The following is a 20903-nucleotide window of genomic DNA, read 5'->3' as shown; positions in this document are numbered from 1 at the left end:
TGAAAAGGAAAAGCTGGTTGGGAAAAACCAGGGAGCTGGGATCTAAAAATGCCAACAACCCAACCCTGTAAGGGATCATCACAAGCCCATCACACAGCAGACACAGAAGTTCAGAGAGCTCCTGGGTGGGGTGTGAGGGATACTGGTGGACAGAGGAGCCCTCAGAGTAGTTCCAGGCAGCTCTGCTGGGGAGGGCTCCAGCAATGGACTCTCACAGTCTAGAGATCCTTCAGGGCTCAGGGCTTAGCAAAGACCTCTGCGGTGTAAATCTAAATTGTGGCCTCTGCTCTTGGACTCTGACAACTCTGAGGTGAAAATAATGTGGAAAACTGATGTTTTCAGTCTAGGTGTAACTTTGATTATTATTGTTTTATCAATGTGAAGTCTGAACAACTCATGAGCAGGAAACTGTGGACTAAAAATTTTTGTTTGGATCCCTTCACTACCATTACCTTTGACAGGAGCTGTTTGAACAGTGTGGTTTTTTTAAGAGTTGCAGTGTGTGGAAATATTTTCTTGCCTTGAAGCTTCATTATTTCTGTTTTCTTTAGGAAATGGGGATAATTCCTTTTATCTGCTTTTTTAAATCAAACTTTTATGTTCCTGTGGATAAGCCTATTTCTGTCTGTTAGTTAAACACCTTGGCATGGCCTCTGATTTTTATTCATCACACTAAGTGGAGAATGTTCATTACAATCACACAGAGGAGATGACCAAGTGTTATGGGCTGATCCTCAGTGGCTGTACAAGTACCAGTTTGCACGCTTGAATTGCAGAATTGATGCTTTTTGGAAACTCTTGTGCATTTTAAAAATGCTAGTTAGGAAAGGATGGCCATTTTTGTGCCCTTTATAAATGTAGTTCCAGTGTCACAGCAAGACACTATTTTTTAAGTGCCAGAGTTCCTCAAGACTTCCCTTTTCAGCTTCATTTAGGTTTCTGAGCTGAGACTTAACAGCTGCTCTGTGTGCTCAAGTGACTGCCAGGGCATATTTTGTGTGAAAGCATGGAGAAATGACACATGTAGAAATTGTCTTGCCCCAAATGGTTTTTCTAGGATATTAGTTTACTATTTTAATAACCATTTTTTAGTAATAACCATTTTTAGTAATAACAATTTTTAGGAAACCAATAATAAGATTACTTTTCACCTAGCACATTTAGTCAGTTTAAAGTGCAAGTGTATTCTAGGTAAGTCAAAAATGAAAATAAATTAGCACAGTAAAAATAATTTAAAAAGTGACCTCCCACATACTCCCATGGCCAAATATTAGAGGTTGGGAGGGAAATGCTGTAGTTCATTGCTAAGTGGCATAAAAGTACAGAACAAGGGGATTGGAAATGTCATATTAGCATAGTTGTTTTTCAAGTGTTAGTGTTAACAAAGCTCTTTTGACAAAGTCTGTAATACATAATTTTTCTTACAAAAGAAATCAGAGTTGATTAAAGCATCTTTAGTGGCCAATGGATTTTGTTAGCATATTAATCTGTATGGTGGGCAGACTTTGTCTCCTTGAGAAGGCTGTCCTAAGATAGCCTTTACCATCTGGGTGGACACAAGACCAGGGAATGCCTGGCCTTGGCAAAGCTGAAAGAAATGATTTTCAGATGCTTTTTGTAGGAGGACTTCTTTCACTTGCAGCTGATGCTTAAAGAGCTCAACACTTGGTCTCATCTGACTATGAAACTTTTGTCGAAGCTCAAAAGAGACTTGGTAAAGTTACAGGCATAAAAAATGCTTGAATGATTCAGCCACCTCTTTGTGAACACTGCCTTTCCATCCCCAAAGAATTCCCATCTTTCTTGTACATCACTCCACCAGGGAACCTTGGGTCTGTATAGGCAGGATATTTTTTGTTGTTGTCTCCCTGCAATAAAAGCAGCAGTCCTCCTGCTGGCAGAGAGGAAAGGTCAAGGTACTTGTAGGAATTCCCACTGGAAAGTATAAAACAGAGCAAACACTCATCTAAGGGCTCTTGGGGAGGAAATCAAACTTCAAATTCGAAGTCTTGAAGTTTTTACTATTGTACAGACAGCATGTGAACCTGGTTAAACTCTGAAACAATGCAAAAAAAAAATAACCTGTAGGAGACACAAGGGAGAAAAAAAAAATCTTATGGAAGCCTGTTACTTGTGAAAGTTTCAAAAGTCAGAAGGGATGTGGTAAACTTTCTTCATTGAATGTAGGCAATGGTAATTAAAATCAGGAGGATGTTAAGAAGAAGTACAAGGCTGCCTACTGTCAGAGCAGCCTGAGCTGCTCTGCACAAACTGGTTTTCTGGGAAATAGGCTTCAAAATGGGAGTTTGTGAGCCGTGGTCCATAACACACCAGAAAGTAACCTCTGAATCAGCTGTAAAATAACAGAAGAGAAACAGTGTGGTATAAAGTGGAATCAAATAAAAGCAAGAAAAACATTTTGGTTGTTAGGGCTTACATGGATGTGAAAATCACTATGGCAGCAGGGTAAGTAGCAGCTGTTTATTGCTTCTCTCAGACCTAGACTAATTTTTTTTAGTTTAGGACTGTTCCAACTGCCAGCTGATGCCCTCAGTCCACCAGTAATTCTTAGTCCCTTTGGCTGTAACCAGCTGGGGTTACAGGGGACACTGTGTCCATCCCCACTGCTGTCCTGAGCCTTCACAGGGGCCCTGGGGTGCATCTCACCAACCTGCAATGTACTCCAGTCACATTTTTGTGGTGATGGAGGGACTTCCTTCTGTTCTGTGAAGAGTTTTGTTGAACATTACTAAAATACATAGTTTAGAGGAACAAGCAATGATAGGTTAGTTTCTATTAATTATTTCCCTTAAGATCTATTCAGAGATGCAGCTCCTGCAGTTTCAGTTGGTTTTCTCATGCCTTAGGCAATACCACAAATATAATGCTCATGTTTATTAATTTACTTCTTTATTAAAGAATGGGAAGAACAACGTAGAAAACCAACCTAGTGTACCTGAGTTGCCATTTCCAAAATTCCACCCAAAGATTATGTGTTTGAGAGCTGCTTATCTCTGGGAGGCAATCCACTTTATGGATTGGACTGGGAAAGGTGAGGGAGGGTCATGGTAGGATTTGATTCCAAGCTGCACTACTGCTCTGAATTGTGATGACAATGTGAATAGGGTGACCATCAACATGAGAAGGTGGCCACAGCAGGATGGTGAGGGTAAGGGAGGAGATCTGCCAGGGATCTGTAAATCAGCTCAGAAAAAGGCAGATGTAATTCTTAGTTCTGTGAAACAGGTGGATTAAGTTTTATTCAGTTACTTTAAAGAATCTCTTCAAGGCACAGTCTTGTGGCAGGTGAAATTAATGTGTATGAATGTTCTTTATTAAAAATAAATGCATCTCTTTGTACATCTATCTTTTGCTTTAACAAAGCAAAGATGAAGTCCAGCCATTCAGACATGTTTGGACAAGTATTATCTCCCCTGGGAAGTGCTGTCCCAGTGAATTGGATTGAAAGAGAAGTGCTGTGCTGGGATTCTGGTACTTGGTGTACCATATGGGGCACCTTTACATGTTCTTTGTCATCTTGGCATGCACGAGCTTGAAACCTTTGTTGCTTGCTTAATTGAGAAACTGCAGTTACCTTTGTTCCTGGTTTGCTGTTGGAGAGAAATGTTTGTCTTTAGAGCTGGTGAGGAGTTAAACACCACCGTGGTCATCAATAGCAGGTGGAGGGCAGTCTGTGTGTGAGCTGGTGACACACTGGCAGCCCTGGGAGGTGATGCTGAGGCTTAAACTGGGAATCTGAGCAGATACCTCCCAGGGTGGGAGCTGAGGAACCAGGCAGGGGGCTTGGGGTTCCTCCAGGTGAACTTGGTTTCAGCATCTGTAGGGAATTTAGCAATTTAAATTTTAGCACTTTCACATATCTCAGCAAATGAATTGAATGTTCTTGTTGTTCTTATGGGTTTTGTCTGGAGCTTTAATTAATTATGAGGTGAAATTCTGTTTGGACTGAGTCCAGGCATGCTTACTTTTTGTAGAAGTAGTTGGGTTTAAATGTCATTTGAAACTTGCTTGGGGGACCTTGCACTTCATCTGTTTTCTCAGCAGTTCTTGGAGAAGAAACTGTGCATGATCACCAGTGTTCCATATTTAAATGTCATAGGATCACAGTATTATATTCCTGAATTGTAATGCTATGATGAAGTATCTTGTGATGAAATTATGTTTGAATGGAAATATATGAAAACTCTCAGCTCAACAAACTTCCTACCTATTCAGGGAATTTACAAAGAGTCTGTGTATTGCCTTTTCTGGCAGTAATATTTTTGTGTTCATAGTGTGTAAAAGCTGCAGAGCATTCATAGGAGGAGAATTTTTCCAATAATCAGTTACTTAAACTGAAAATATAAACATTTTTTAATGAAGAATAAAGTGAAACACGATTCATTTCCATTTCTCAAATGAAGAATAGATTATAAATGCAGAAACCATATAGGTGTTTAACTCTTCTAGGGAACTGGTACTTAATTATCTTTACAGTCTGGGCCTTAGAAATGGTAATTTCTTTACTACCATAAACAGTTCACCCAAAACTGTGATTAAGGGCTTAGGGAATGTGTAGTTAACTCATAAAAATATGTACATAAATTCTGCTGATTAATTGGACTGTAAAGCACATCCTTATTTATTATTACAAATGAAACTCTAATGTAGTTCATGTAATGTCTTAAATGAGTGCCATTCTTTTTCATTAGGTAGCTCTTTAAAATCAATAGTGTTTTCTTTAAGGGAAAGCTTTGGCTGTTACTAATTTAAATCTCATTAACTTCTGCCTTTTTTTTTTCCTAAGGTTCAATTGGAGCTCCATTTTTCATTTAGATTTGGAGCTGCAGGCTATATGTAATTCCATTTAAAAACCCAAGGTAGATAGGAATAATGTTGGGTTAACAGTTATTCAGAGAACTAAAAATTAATAATATTTAGTATTCAGTCTACACTTGTCATTAGCAGTAAATGTTTTTCCTAGCACAAAGTTTGGAGATGCTTTCCTAATTAATGTAGAGTTTGCAAAACCAGGTTGAAAGTCACTCTTCTTGCATTATATTCTTGTAACCTCAGCCCCCTCTGTCCATGCCTGTGTTTGCATGTCTGTTGGTCTGGTGGAACACTGCTGTCATCCCTCACACCCTCATCTAAGCCGTGCTCTCTGGAGTGCCAAGACTATTTTTAAATGCAAAGAGAAGCAAAGAAGTGCCGGGTCTGTGATTCCTGCTGAGTGGATTTGTCTCTTCTAACAGGAGAAGCTGTTCAATAGCAATTGGACTATTAGTGGTGCTTTTTGTTATCTAAAGATCCTAGCTCGTTAATGAGGTTGTATTTGCTTATCTTTCTTACTGAAGACACACTAATCAGTCCCAGGGAAGAGGAAAAATATCCGACTCTCATGATTTTGGTGGCATACTTTGGAATATTTAGCATTAAAGAATAACAAAAAGAATTGCATTGTAAAGGTTTATGCAGCCCTAGGCAGTCTGGAGATGGAAAGCTTAGTATACAGTTTTTCAAAACAGTGGTTGGCTAGAAGGGTTCTGGCACCATGTTATTCACTGCACATCAAAATTAACACATTACAAGCAGTGGTTATTTTCAATTATGTAAAAGCAGACAAGTCTATGGAGAGATTAAAATGGGATTTGTAATGGCTTAGGAGAATTCTTAAAATTGACAATTTGACACAGCATGATTTCAGATTATGTGAAATCTGGCATGAGGATATTTATATTTCTGTTTGCAAAGATTCTGTTCAAAGTCATCATGATGGAAATATTTACAATGAAGACATAATAATGTCTTTAATATGTAAATCATTCTAATTGCATTTCTTACGCTGTCAACCTCCCAGTGAAATATCATTTATTTCCCAAGTGACACATGAAAAAATATGATTGCATTTGTGATAGTTTTATTTTTAACAGAAATATGACAGTCTTTATCTTTGAAAAGTCCCCTTTATCAGCAGTTCCCTTAACACAGTTTGCATGACGCCTGCATCTCTATTTCTGATTCATATCCCTGCTTCTAACAGAGCCTCTCTCTGTTTTATTCTTCTTCCCCTCTCACAAAGAGGGTTTGCTGTGGGGACGTGCTCCCTGGAGTGTCGTCCCCCAGCGCTGCAGGATGCAGAGGTTGTGTGGGGTGCACTGATCTCTGTGGGAGCTGGATGCCATCCACACCTCTGAGGCTGGAACCTGCACCCTGTATCTTGAGAAAACAAGAATGATTTGTTGCCATTAAATTCTGCTTCAACCTTGATTAGGGCAGATTCAAAATGCTTTTTTTTTTTTTTTTTGTGCCCCAGTGACACGTGTTAGTCTGTCAGACACCTCTCACTTGCCTGTCTGTACCCAAAATCTCTACCCTGAGGTTACATGCCTCCTGTGCTTTTTCCACTCCAGCTGGGAACAGTCATTTTCCTCTTCCTTCAGATGTAGAGCTGGACAGATGACAGCTCTGTCATCCCAACTGAAAAATCTGTCATTGCGAGCTGAAAAAAAGAATGCAGTCAAAACAATAATAAAATTGGGTTGAATTAAATAGAGCATTTTTAATTTGGAATGCATCCATTCACAGCACTGTGTGTCATAATTAATCCTCCCTCCCATCTCCAGCTTCCCCACTGAGAAACTTCCCCGCTATTTGCTGAATTGTGCTTGGGTTTAGCAGAGGCAGTGAGGGAAGGATCAGGGACCAGCAGGAGCACTCTGAGAGGAGCAGGGACAGCCTGCCCTGAGCAGGGATGGGAGTCCCACAGGCACTGCACATTTGCAGCCTCAAATTTACTGAGGTAACTTCAGTCAGGCTTGGAAATGAGCCTCCTCTCTATGAAGAAGATGGAGGGAAAAAGAAGGGATCCAGGTTTGCATTTCTGTCATGTCTTCCCTAATCACTGTGAGGTTTTTTCTGTTTAAGAATTGAAGTACTGATTTTCCAGGTTTCAAAGCAGGGTTTCTTAAGTGGAAAACATAGTGGTTTTCTTTGGGGTGATCTTTACAGTAACCAACCCAGATGTAGTTACATCTGTGCTTTACTGTATTAGTAATTTAAAAATATTAATAAAACAGTTGTCTTCAAGCTATCATGGCAGCCGATTCCCAAGGCTGGGACAGGAAATGATGAAATGTGGGTTAGGATTAAGAAACTGGGAATGAGTGAGCAAATGAGCAATCTCCACATTGCTCACTGAGTATTGGGTAACCAGTGGAGAGACATTAATTAAACATGTTGCTCCAGTTATGTGATTTTTCTGGTTTATCAGTGGCTCAGGTGGAGGTGTTTACGGTGAGTTTCAGAGTGTTACAGTTGTGCTGTGATGATTTAATAATGATGTGCTGATGGATTAGGGGGCTGCAGGGCACTGTTCCACCTGGAGGACGTGTTGACATCCAAAGAAAGGCCTGAGGTTCCAAGAGCTCCCCAGCTCCTCTCCTGTATTCTCAGTTCCCACCTTTGTTCAGCCTCAGCCCTGGAGCTCAAACATCTTCATCTTCCATCCCCTTTCAGTGGAGCAAGAAGCAGCTGCGTGTTTTGCAGAGTTGGGGCCATTGAGGATGACAGGAGGCCCATGAATAAAACACAGACTTGTTTGTTTTGTGCTGTTCTGAGCAAATGATGTATTAGTAATGAAGTATTTGCAGTTTGTTACTTTCGCTTACTAATAAATGGAATCTTCCTGTTGCCAGTTTTGTTTCTGGCTTATGAAGTTACAGGGAAATGTGAGAGAAGGATGAAAACTGGGCTGATTTGGGTCTGTCTGCTTTATGGTGGTTCTCATTTAAAGACAGCCACTGCTTTGTGTCAGCTTGAAGCAGGGCCAGTTTTTGTGGGATTTCAGTCAGTGTTGCCTCTGCTCTGAATCTCCTGAGTAAAGATTTTGGAAAGTGATTTGAAATAGGATGAAGTCCTTGGGAATGGGAGCTGCAGTCCCACTGATGGTAATATGGCCCCTCTACCCCAATAAGGGATGATCACTGGGCTGGGCCAAGGGAGGAGCAAGGTGTCAGGAATGGGAGCTTGGGAAAGGGCTGAGAGGAGTGGTGGTGCTGGTGATCAGTTCTGCTCAGTCACTGCTCACAACTCATCTGGAAGTGGGTGGGGATTTGGGGAACTGGCAGGCCATGGGAGGGGCTGTGATGGCAGTCCCTCCCTTGGGCTTTTTTTTCCAGAAAATGGGTGGATGTGGTCCCATCAACATGACCCTTGTTCTCATTGAAGGCGAGAAGCTGCTGGTGGATGCAGTGCTTCAGGATGTTGCAACTGGCAGCTTTTAGAAAATGGATATATAAATGTAAAGGTGTTCCTAAGCAAATGTGCAATTCTGTGTTCCAGAGCACAGCACTGCATTGCCACTTTACCTAGAGAGACATGTCTGTAGCAGAGGTAGCTCTTGTAATGGCTCATTTTCCAATCATCTCCATTTTTCTTTCTTACATGTAATTATAATGCCTTGCAATTAGAATAACCCTGTTTCTTCTAAATAGAAACAAGTCTTAAGAACAATATTTACTTTTTAAAATCATTTCATCATTCATCACTTACAGAAATTTCAATCAAATAACACACTAACATATTCATAACTATCCTATAAAAGCAAATATTCTTTTGATATGTGAATGTTCATTTTACTGAAACTCTGTCTAGTGTGTTCTGCAGTCAGGAGAGTTTCCTGTTTAAATTCTGCTGCATATATGCAGATAATGAATTAAAATGAGAGGAGGAATTACAACCTAGGTTAGAGTGTGGGTCACAACCTTTTCAAACAGAGGTCCTCCTGTCATGCTAGTGGAAATGGTAATTGGCTCACTGCAGCTGAAATTATCTATGCCAGATAACAGAAAGAATGGCAAATCAATTGTAAAATGGCAAGTGTGTCTAGATATCCAAAGGTAAATATGCAGAGTTGAAGCAAATGACCAATGCTAGTTATTTGTTGCAAGTAAATTAGATGAACTTGACTTGTTCCCTTCTATTTATGTGCATGTCCTGATTGACAATTGGGTGTTCTCTCTCTCCCTCCTTTTTGTTTTTTTTTTTTTTTAACATTGCTATGTGTTCATCCAGTACTTTACAGATATTCAAGCCACAAAACATTCATTCTACCCAGTGTGTTTATGATAGGGAACCAGTTTTGTAATACATTTGGTAATCTTCTGTTAGATTGATTGCATCTTCGTAAGGTAGAATATAAATACTAATGAGTAGAACAGTGCAGGCATGCACCCAGATCTAGATGTTTGTGAGAAAGGCTCCTTTTATGGTTCTGTGGATTGTGGAGGGCTGTGTTGGTGGTAGGACAAACCATAGAGTCAGGTGGGTTGGAAGAGACCCCTGGAGGTCTGGAATTTGGCTCTGCCCCAAGGCCTGGGATGATGGCACAGTTGGCTGTGAGACGAGCAAGAGCATTGGTGAGACACAAGCTGCCCATGGTAAATGGGGAGTCTGGGTTACCAGAAATGTCCCTGCTGAGGTGTCCCAGTGAATGATTGCTTAAAACTTGCACAAACACCACTGAGATCATCCCCAGAATAACTCAATCCCGCTTTCCTCTGGTGGTGCACTCTTTTGATTTCTACTTGCTCTCTTTTCCTGTCGAGCACTCTGCCTCTGCCACAGGGGAGCTGTGGTAGGAGCTCTTACAGCAGACCTGTGTCTCAAGGATTCTGCTCTACAGACAGCAGAAGAAATGAATTTAGCCCTGTTTATTCAACAGGGAACCCATCTTCCTAACCTAATCCAAACTCAAGAGGACTGTGGCCTCAGAGCAGATAATCCAATTCAAACTGTCCACATACTTGAAAAACAGATGCCAGATAAAATAATCTTGTGTATGTACACCAGTTATTCTACCCCACAGGGGCTAACAAGTTAATAGAGATTCATTCTCTTTAATTTTAAATCCTTATTATTCACAATTCTTTCCTACTACTCTCTTCTGGGAATAACAAGCAGTGGATATAGAGTTTTCTAATTTTGAGATTGCTTGAGACTGCAGCTGCTTGATCTGGGAGCTAGTTTTCATTTACTTTACCTTCAGTAACTTTATTCAAAGAAACTAATGAAAAGAGACTCATCAATTATTGAAATGAATTCAGCTTTGTTCCCAAATTTTGCATGGTGCTGAAGACATGAAAACAGAACTGTGTGAAATGTCACATGGTTAATGTAGTTTGTTGGAGAATATTGAAAGTGTCTTAGTGTTCTTAAAGAGTTCACAGCACTTAAAATATAAAGAGTCAACAGTACTTAAAATATTAAATGCACATACCTTCAGATATAAAAGTGTGTCTTCAGTGTGTTGCTCCTTACCTGAAATTGTGTTAGGATAAAACTTTTATTTATAAATGCAAAGGAATATTTCCAGTCTGTTTTACTTGTTATTGGTATCAGTAACTGTTCTCCCTTAGATACTGATTCTTCTATCTCTTTTGCCTGAATATAGTTCTGTGCACCAAAGAAGTATCAGAGATGCTGGGGAATTTCTCTTTGAGTTTTTCCATCATTCATTAATTCCTTCAGGAATCCAAAGAGCTAACAAAAATGGCAACAAGCACCGTGCAACATGCTAGAAAAAAAAAAAAAATTTTTCCCCCATTTTGAAGCTTGGAAAAGAGAAGTATTTTTGTTTACTAAATTTTCTGGACAAGAAAACAAAAACCCATCTTTAGATGGGTTTCAGATCTGGATGAACACTAGTTTAGAGCCTTTGAGTTCATACCAGTGTTTGCACTGACTATTTTTGTTGTCTGAGTTGTTCATTTATAGAATTTAAAGTTTAGGATTTAAACAGGAAAGTTTTGTTACTTGTTCAGTCCAAGAAGCAGATGTAATATCAAGTATCTGTTCTGGTCACTTCAATCTAGAGCAACAGTCTTTCCTTCTTAAGATAATGTTCCCAGGCTACTTTGAAGAAATAGGTATTTATTTCTAGATCCTCAAAGAAGAAAAGAAATTTAGTATTTCAGACACCTTGTTGGCTACAGATTGCCTGCTTGGCTTTACTGCTGTGGAGCAAAGAGGGAGGCTGGGCAGAGGCAGGAGATTTGTCATTGACCACACTACAGCTCTTCCAAATCTGCTGCCCCATGGCAGGAGGGGAACTGGAGTGGGAAGGACGGGGGGCGGGCTGAGCAGGCAGGACAGGCTGCACATGCCTTGAACCCATGGCTGTGACTTCACAAAATACATGAAAGCGTGAGACCATGAAGCATGATTTTTTTATTGCTCGTGTCCTGGCTCTACTGCTGTTGAATGTTCAAGGTGCCTTTTACATTGTTTTCTAACATGGTGACAGTTGCAGAGAATCAACTGAATATTTTAAACCCAACCACTTTTATAAGTTCCAATTTATGTACTGTTTACTTCAACACAGGCTCTTTAAAAATCTGTGATTGAAGTGATTAGGAGATCAAGGTCACCAAATACTCATTTTTAGGGTGAATATGCTGCATTTTAACGAGCTGCTTTAGTGCCCTCCCCCTCTCTTTCTCTGTGCTCAGCAGAGCGATCAGCTGAGCGCAAAGAGCACAGCTTTGGAAGGGCACTTCAGGTTCCATCTGTCTCTGGGAACATCTGACTTGGAAGAGGTAGCAAAGAATATGATGAGAACAGAGATTTCCTTTCCATCACAGAATGTGTCTCAGACTTCCCTGTCTCCAGCAAAATCTTAACCTGCCAGCTGCGATTTGCTCTCCTCTCCATCAGCAAGTGTTCCAGAAAACCCCTGTGATAAGGTGCCACCTGAAAAGCTGGCTCTGACAAGTGCTACAGGATGAAATGCCCCTCTCCAGTCACTTCTACTCATGCTGCTGCAGCATTTTCATTCTTCTAGTATAATTTCTAAGCCTTGACCTCATTAATATGCCATCGCTCCTGGAAGCTGAGACTATGTTCAGGGGTTTTTCTCTCTCTTGAGAATTTTGGTGATCTACCAGTATGTTCTTTCTTTTATATTTTCAATACAAGGCTAAAATGCTCCTGGCTTCATATGCTTATGTAATTCAGGGCAGAGCAATCTGTGGTTATTTGAACCTCTGGCAGTATATATTTACAGTGAGTTTGACCTCAAAGGAAATGATGAGAGTTCGGCTGGAATATTTGACATTTGAGTTGGGTTGTTTAGCTCTGGATCATAAGAAAAGCTGGTTGAAAAAATGAAGCATACACAAGTCTGGAAAAATTTTTAGTTCATCCTTCAGAAATTTGGAGCTTTGATCAAAATTAGGAAAAAAGGTAGTGTATATGGATGTTTAAATTCATTTCTCCTTATTTTGGCCCCGGTTTGGAGAAACATTTGCATGTTAACAAATTTAGTGAAGATTTTTTGTACTCATCATTACTTGACTCAGGAATTTTGGAATATTTGCACTTTTATATGCCTTGAAAGTCCAAAACATTTTCACCAGTAAGTTTGAATAGTCTAATTCTTTTTGGAAAATATTCAGAAAATTAAATCAGAGTAGAGAAAATACAAAGTCTTAGAGTGATCCTATTCTTAGATATTGTGTTTCTACAGCAAAAAAAAAAACCCTTGCTTTATTGCTGAAATAAGGTGTTACCATAATAGAAAAGAATTAGTAAAAGTTACTGACAGGGTTGTAGGAGAAGCATGGCAAAATCCACCCATCGTGAACCACAACAAACTTGGTTTTGCTCAAAAATTGTTATTTTCTAAGTGGTCATATCTCCAACAGATACATTTTTGATTTTGTGTCCCTCAGGACACAGTTTTCAGGGGAAAACTATTTGATTTTTTTTCTAAAATGCATTTTAATATATGGACATAGAGTCAAAACCTAGAACCTACTTGAGTCAAAGGAGGGTAAAACTCACAGAAAAGAGATTTCAGACATTTTACCTGAACTTCCCCCTCCTCCCCTCCCTGCCTGCTCTTGGCAATGTTCTCTGCTGCTGGACAAGGCCACCCTCCACTCCCTCCTGGAGTATTCCCAGCATGGGCTTCTCCAAGCCAGGAACTTGCTCTTCATGTCAGAGATACCAGTTCAGATGTCTCTCAGTAGAGTGAATTTTCATTAACAGTTCTGAGAGTGTTCTTTCATCATCCAGTTTGGTCGGCCAGCTATGAGGGAGCTCCATGCACAGAGCTCTCACCATGCTTTGGAGGTAACATCTGTGATTTTGAACAATGCACAAAGGGTGTGTTTGCAGTGTGTTCTCTGACCAGCAAATATGGCTCTGAGCACTGGAGTATTTCAAGAATGCTTGGAAGGGTGTGGTGGTTGCCAGCAGTTTTTAGGTAGCTCAGGTCCCCAGCAGCTCATGGTGTGAGGAGCAGGGAAGGGCTCTGGGAGGAGACAGGGTACACACACTGGGCTCTGCTGATGTTCACACCTCACACGGCAGTGCCAGGCTGTGATGAGAAGCTGGCAGAGGTCTGCAAGCACTGCAGCAGCATTAGCACAGTGCAGTCAAAAACCCAGGGATGTGAAACCAATTACATATGAGGAGGCTGATCCAACACCCTGACCCTCGAGACAACCACGACGAGCCAAAGCTGCTAAAGGCTTTACTGTGTGTGCTCAAATGCAGGGCATGCTTCCTTTTCTCCAGAATCAAGATCTGAAAATACCAAGTTGCCAAAAATTCATAGGCTATAACTGATTTCTCCCCTCTAAGACTCTAAAAAATTTGCATCTCTCTTTGGACATTCTTAATGGAGTGCATCTATCATTGCTATGTGTCTGCAAACCCCGAGCATGATGGATATCAGTTCCTGGACTCTGCTGTTCTACAGCTAACATATACATAAAAATATAACTCTTGTATTAGAGGAATGGTGGTTTTATTTCTGACTATGTACCTACCGTCACAAGCATTGCCTGCTTTGTGGAGCAATAAATTTAATACATTAGCTAGTGAATTATTTTTTTAATGATTTATTTGTAGATGATTTCAATTTAAAATGAGATTTTTCAGGTAACAAGGTAGGCAAACATGTTTAACAATGCCATGATATAAATTGCTGTAGCTGACAGATCCCTATAAAAATTATAACAGGCAGATGCGCAATGCAAAAAATTATTCATGTGACAGCAATCAGAAAGACAAATTACTTAGAGACGACATACATGCTCCTCTATAATTGCTTATAAATTATTATTGTTCATGTTAAAATGCATCTAGACTCCCTAGACAACTAGATTTATTTAAAATAAGAGTAATGGGAAATTGCCAGGAAATGTTGAGTAGTACATGCTTTGGGTGATTGCTGACATAAAAGTACAGTAACTTATTGTCAGCCAACTCAATCTATATTTTCCTGAATAGTTTTGTAGCCTTCATTTTTCAGTTCACTCTCTGCTCAGGTTGCAGTAGCCTGGGTAGGTGACTGGGATGGGCCAGTGGGGCTGTGCTGTGGTTCACTGCTGCTGTGTTCCCCAGCTCAGGGCAGACACAGTGGGACACTTCTGTACCCTTGCAGGGGAGAGCACTCCTGAGCACTTCCATGTTCTATGCAGTAGGGTTGAATTTGGCCAACTGGGGTAGAAGTTATGCTAAGGGGATGGGAAGATTGACAGATAGGTGGGCAAATGGCTTTTCATTAGGAACGTAGGACAAAAATGGGCGTTTTCCATATATTCTTAGTGTTCAAAATTAACAAAAACCCAGCTTTTTGGAAGTGTGTAAAGTACATCCACAATAGACAGGATTTAATTTGAATAAGCTTTCAGTCAGGCACTTACCAGGTGATTGTAGGGTAGCAGAGGAATGGTGTATATACATTTAAGTGCCTCTCTAATGCTATTATTTTTCTCACCAACCTGATTATATTACACATTGAGAGCCAGCCCAACAAAAATGACAGCAAACTTTGTTCTGGATAATGGAGTGCTGAACTCCACCTAAGCAGCTCTAGTCATTTGTGATGACAGCTTGGAGAATACTCCAAACGAGTCTAACAATGCTCACGCTCCACTAAATGACAGCATGGCAAGAGAAAAAATTCCAGTTTCCATGTGAGTGCAGGGAGCCTGACCTAGATTGTAGCCTCTACAGCTTCAGAAGAGGAAACATTCTTACCTGTGTATTTAATAAGAAATAAAGAGCAAGGGGAAAATGTCATCTCCTGTTTGATTAGTCTTTCTTCAATAATTAAGATTTTGCTTATTCTGTGAGACTTCTCCCCTCCACAGATGTCACCAACATTATAATGACTGGTTGCTTTGTTCCCTGTGTGCTCTTTTCTCTGCAATTACCCCTCCTGGCCTGCTGCAGGGAGAGCTGTCACAGGGGAGCAGCTGGGGCAGACAGGGCCATGGGCAGCAGCCTGCCTGCACCTTCCCCCTCCACCCCTGTTGGGGTCAGCCTCCTGTGGGCTGCTCAAATTCTTTAGTTCAGATAATGTTAATAGGGAAAAAAGTTTCTTGTGTAAATTTCCTCTTCTTTCTTTTCTTCCTTGGGATGTGGGTGCTGTGCTGGGCTCAGGTCACTGTGTCTGGTGCCTCCACTGGAGCACTGGCAATGGCCAACAGAGCCCCCCCATTGTGTTGCTCCCTGGGGGCAGCTGGAGATGGTTTTTAGCCACTCTGATGGCCTGCTTGTAAATTACTGTTCAAATGCTTTTCATCTATTCCACTGTGCTTCCTATACTTCTACAGCTCAAATTTTGCAATTAGAAGAGTAGAAAAGTGCACACGAGAAGGGAAATTTTCAAATGAAAGTGGAAGATGAGGCAGATTAAATGACATGGAGGGTTGCTTAGTGTTCATTTGAGCTGTGCTTTGACAAATTGTTTGATGTAGATATGGGAGAAATTTCATTGGAAGCAGGATATTTTCAGCTTCCAAATTTGGATTTCCATATTGGGTCAGTTCCTAACTATAGAACTCATACTGATTGTGACTCTGCTCTGCGAAAAAAATTAAAACCTGGCACTGCTGTCCTTGATCCACAAGCTTTCCACGTGTGTCTCATTGTTAGTTATTCTTTGGTGTGGTTTAACTTCTTTGAACCAGCACAGGTTTGAAAGCATTAGCTGATGTGACAGGATTCGATTGACACAAGAGTGACAGAATTAATTAGATTGGCTGAATTAATTAGATCAGCTGAATTAGTTTGGATCTAAATTCCAGTTCTGGACACCTGTATTCATTCCAACTTATGACCCTACTTAGACTTCTGTGACTTTGCTAAATCACAAGAGAGAGGTATTCTTTTGAGAATACCTGTGTGTTCTGGAGAACAAGGGATGAGCCTTCTGGAGAGCTCAGCATTGCCTTGCACATCCCATGCTGAGAGAAGGCAGCTGTGAGCTCTGCACTGTCCTTCAATTGTAAATCACACCAGCCTAAAGAGTGGGACTTTAAAAAAGCACAAAGCTTTTCAGAGGAAGATCTGTGTGGAGGACAATGATACCTGCTCAGTGTAAAAATCCTGTCACCTATATAAAATAATTCATGGTGTCAGAACCAGGCATTTAATGTAAAAGTGGATTGGATGAGGTTGTAGGACTGGAAGAACCAGGCTCTTTCTCCAGCTCTGCTGTGGGCTGCCCATGCCTGTGCAGCAGCACAGAGGGAGGTCAGTGTGATGTTTCTTGGGGTCCTGGCAAGGGCATGCTCAGGTTACAATGTGCAGCTTTGGTCGTGGTGAAGGATGTTATAAATCTGGAGGAGATACATTGAGAATAAATGCTTCAGTATAAGATTTTCAAACAATGATTATCCAAACTTGTCCTGTTGTGTGTGGCGCTGTCAGAGGAAGGATACAACAGAAGCAGCAAGGAAAAAGAACATCAGTAAATTGCTGCTGGCCTTTCAGTTGATGTCATTAACAGAAGCCATTAAAAGCAATGAATTTTAATTTAAATCAATAGATGTTGTCAGCAAAATGAGAATTAAAATCAAAACTGAAGTTAACTGAACAGCATGTACATAAGTTCAGGTGAAGGGTTTGGTTTGGGGGATTTTTTGATGAAGAAAGAAGTCAGCTGGCACAAACAGCTGCTGCTTTTGCACCTGCCTGTGGGGTGAGGGGCAGGAACATGAAACACCCTGGGGGTAAAGGTGCTCCATGATATTCCTTCACCTGTCAAAACTGTCATGAGTAATGTTTTGAGTAATGGACTTTCCTTCCCTCCTGAGCTTTTGTTGTTTTTCTTTTTACAAGTTTGCTTTGCAGCAAGATTTACATGGAAGTTTATATACCAGAAAACCATTGAAGTGGACAGTATCAACAAGTTTAACATGTGGCTCATTTGATCACAGTGCACTTAAAGCTGATTTACTGTGATGGGAAAATTAAAACCTTCCGTTTGTCACAGTTACTTTTGAATTATTAAAGCGAAACATGAAAACATGGTAGACATAATTTAGAGGCTGTAAAAGTCACTAATAGTAGTATCAGACCTGATATTCCATGTACGGAAATTTCTGCTGACTACCTTTGTTTAGGAAGAAAGATAAAAAATCACTTGATGATAGAATGCAATTGACAATGTGTATGAAATGAAGAGTGTATGAGGATATCCAACAATTACAGTTTGAGAATTGATACTGTAAATGCAGAAGAAGCAACTTGAGAGTTACCTGCTTGAATCTGAGGTGCTGCAGTAAGGGTAAAGGTATTCCATTTACTTGTAGCTTAATATGATCAATAAAGTCTAAACCCTACATATTTAATGAAGTCTATTAACTTTAGGTATTGTGTTTGCCTTTGATGATCTGCCTTTGAAATTTTTCTTTGGTTTTCTTCCTGGCTGATTTTCACACTGATAGTTTTTTTTTTAGCAATGGAAAATGATTGAATTAAAAGGTCTTTGATATGTGATATGTTGATACGTGTGCATGTGCTAGGGCTGTATTGTAACTAAGATAATAGCAATGGGAGAAAAAATTGTAGAGAGAAGTGATCTTTTATTAAACTGTCTGATGTGTGTTAATTTTGAAGTATTAAGAAAACTGTTCCAAAAGTTTTTGCTGAACAGAACATCAAAAGTGGTCCTTTTTATTTGAATGACTCCTATATTAAATTTGATTGCATAAGGCAGCATGTTGTAATTGTATCCTGTTGTGTATAATACAGACCTCTATAGTTTGAGTAGGCTGTAGGGAAAAAAAACCAACTATGTGGAACTGAAAAGAAAATAACAAATGTCACATCTGTTATTTGGGGATATTTTTTTGCACAACATAATTAACAGAGGTGGATGGAAAAGTTTTAAGGGAGAAGATTGGCATCAGATGCCAATGTACATTTTCTTTCAATGAGGAATTGGAGAATTCACAATTGGTTTACAGAGGCAAGTAGTTAAGGTGCAAAACATTTGGTTTATTTAATAAAGAATTAGTGTTTTGAGGATTAAGATAATGATATTCTAAAGAAGTGGAATTGAGCAAGTTCAGTGTGCTCTATTTGTCACAGCTACACATAATTAAAAAAAGGTGTATGAAACCCCTTAGTTGCCAATAACTGCTTTAGGTTTTTTGTATTACCCTGAAAAAATTCAGCACATGCCAAAAGCCATCTCTTTTAATGTACTGTATTGCATTTCCCAAGCTGCCTTTCACTATATTGGAAAATGTATCTGTGTCTAATATTTCTTTATTATTGTTTTGCTTTCAGTTGATGGTTGCATTGACTGGTCAGTGGATCTCAAGACATACATGGCTTTGGCAGGTGAACCAGTCCGAGTGAAATGTGCCCTTTTCTACAGCTATATCAGAACTAATTATAGCATGGCCCAAAGCACAGGTCTTAGGCTTATGTGGTACAAAAACAAAGGAGATTTAGAAGAACCCATTATATTTTCCGAAGTTAGGATGAGCAAGGATGAAGATTCCATATGGTTTCACTCGGTTGAGCTGCAAGACAGTGGTTTCTACACATGTGTTCTAAGGTGAGTATTGTGTTAAAGTCTAAATAAGAATGTGGGGATTGTTGGTTAAAAATGTATGGAGTATTAGATATTGGTTAAAAAATTAATTTAGAATTTAGATATTCATCCAGTTAATACATATTAATTTTTTTATTCTCATGATTATATATGTCACATAATGCTTTGTCTCAAAATTAGTTTCCCTAGTAATTACAGTTACCTAGTGCAGCAGCTATAATTAATGTGCTTTCACTTAATTACTTCTTTTTTTTAAGTACAACATTTGCAAATTCTCAATTTTTTGTAAACCTTCAGAACCTGATACTTCTTAAATCATGAAGTATTTTAAGTACTGCACTGTTTCAAATCCTCTGAGTTATTACTGAGTTGCAGTTTGAATTATTCTGATGGGATCAGGCCACAGGGAGTTACAGTTCTGTCTGGTTTTGAAGAAATGTTTATTTTAATATACAATTATGATTTATCATAAGTTTAAGCAGACCTCATTTGGTAAGACACAAAAATGCATTTCTCAGAAGTGTCTTGGAACTGTTGGATGCGCCTTAAATTAAACATGTGCTAGAGCTCGTGATTTCCATCGTGTAGATGTTGATGTCATCTCTATGCCTAAAATGAGAAGATAAAAAAAGGAGGACTTTTAAAGAATGAATGAATAAATATTCCTTAAATGATCCAGTTTTGAATGAAAAGTAGTTTGCAGATACTTTGTATCATTTGGTTTTAAACTATTCAGTTTCAGATAATAAGTTTGCTTCATCCTTGTCTGCTGTTCCTACTGAAATTAGGCACATTTCATGAATTAAATAACAAGTATTGCAGCAAATGACAGCACTGTTCAGAACCCAGAATTTACTCTCTGTCCATCTCTGCTGAGTCTTGCTGCCTCAGCTGCCTCAGACCATTGTGATCCTGAGGAATGCTGCTAAAATCAAAGATTGTGCCCTGGATTGTGGTGGTTTGTACTTGGCTCCAATGTCCAGTTTAAATATTGGATATATCTGCCTAATGCAGCAGTTGGATTGTGTTGCAGCCTTTTATCAGCTGTTGTTTTTTTATCAGCTCCTCTCTCGGAGGTTGGGTGTGATGTGAAGGCCCTGATTTTGAAATGTTACGGGAAGATGGTGATTTATATGATTCAAGAGAGCCATGCTTTTTTCATAAGAAGTCATTGTTGTGATAATCAAGTTAACTAGTTTAATACTCTGAACCATTCTAATGCAAATCCTCTGTGAAAAATAAAGAATTGATCTTGGATCAAATTCTGGGGCATATTTTTTTTCTGGGAAATTTCAAAACTCTGCTCATTTACATGACAAAGCAGTTTTGGTAACAAATGGGCAAGTTCTTGAATAATTCATGGCTTTTAATTTTCAGTTAAAAACTATATGACATGCTTATTGGAAGGCATTACACAGCAACAAGATCTTCCTTGTCAATTATGCAGTTTCCTTGCTTTGACTAGAACTTTCTTACATAATTACAGATATTTTTACCTTTTTCAAATTTATGTCAGCGTGCAGAATAATATGTGTAGTGGTTACAGATAAATGACTATATTTCTTCCTTTATCAAATTATTTTTTTCTTCCTAAAGCATGGCAATGTTGTCTTGCTGTTTTTGTTTATAAAACCATAGGAGGCTTAAAATAGTGGAGGATGCAGCAATAGTAATTGATTTTAATTTCATTAAAATTGAGCTAGATGTAATGTTCTGAAATGTGATCACATTTCTGTGGGAGACTATCCACACCATTAACTGTGTAATTTCAGCTTTATTATTCCTTTTTTTTTTTTTTGGGGGGGGGGGGGGGGTGGATAAGCAGATGTTTGTGTTTTACTCATTAACCAGAATGACCTGCTTTATGAGAGTTAAAAGGTCACAAATGAGAGCAGTAATTTTAGAATATTATTTTATTTTCCAGAAGCATTAACAATCTCTGTTACAAATGCCATCTTTTGTAGAGTGAATTAGCAGAAGCTGGTAGATAGAACTTGATGCAGTGAAAATGAAGAGGTGACTGTATCCATCAGTGTGC

General features: G+C 39.4%; 1 protein-coding gene across 15 annotated transcripts in view; it reads left to right on the top strand.

The window, feature by feature from the left end:
• IL1RAPL2 (interleukin 1 receptor accessory protein like 2) overlaps positions 1 to 20903 on the top strand; it is a 410823-nt gene that overhangs the window by 226608 nt on the left and 163312 nt on the right. For 14 of the 15 annotated variants that reach the window (XM_085571059.1, XM_085571056.1, XM_085571055.1 and 11 more), the window contains one exon: positions 18595 to 18868. The exons of the other annotated variant lie outside the window; for it this stretch is intronic. In XM_085571059.1, the coding sequence (XP_085427185.1) occupies positions 18595 to 18868 (274 nt within the window). The remainder of the gene's footprint in view (positions 1 to 18594; positions 18869 to 20903) is intronic. 15 annotated transcript variants of the gene reach the window in all.

This window comes from Lonchura striata, chromosome 4A (assembly GCF_050655825.1).
Source record: "Lonchura striata isolate lonStrDom1 chromosome 4A, ASM5065582v1, whole genome shotgun sequence".
NCBI classification, from domain to species: Eukaryota; Metazoa; Chordata; class Aves; order Passeriformes; family Estrildidae; genus Lonchura; species Lonchura striata.
Note: the sequence above shows the minus strand (reverse complement) of the source record. Positions and strands in the feature narration are given on the sequence as shown.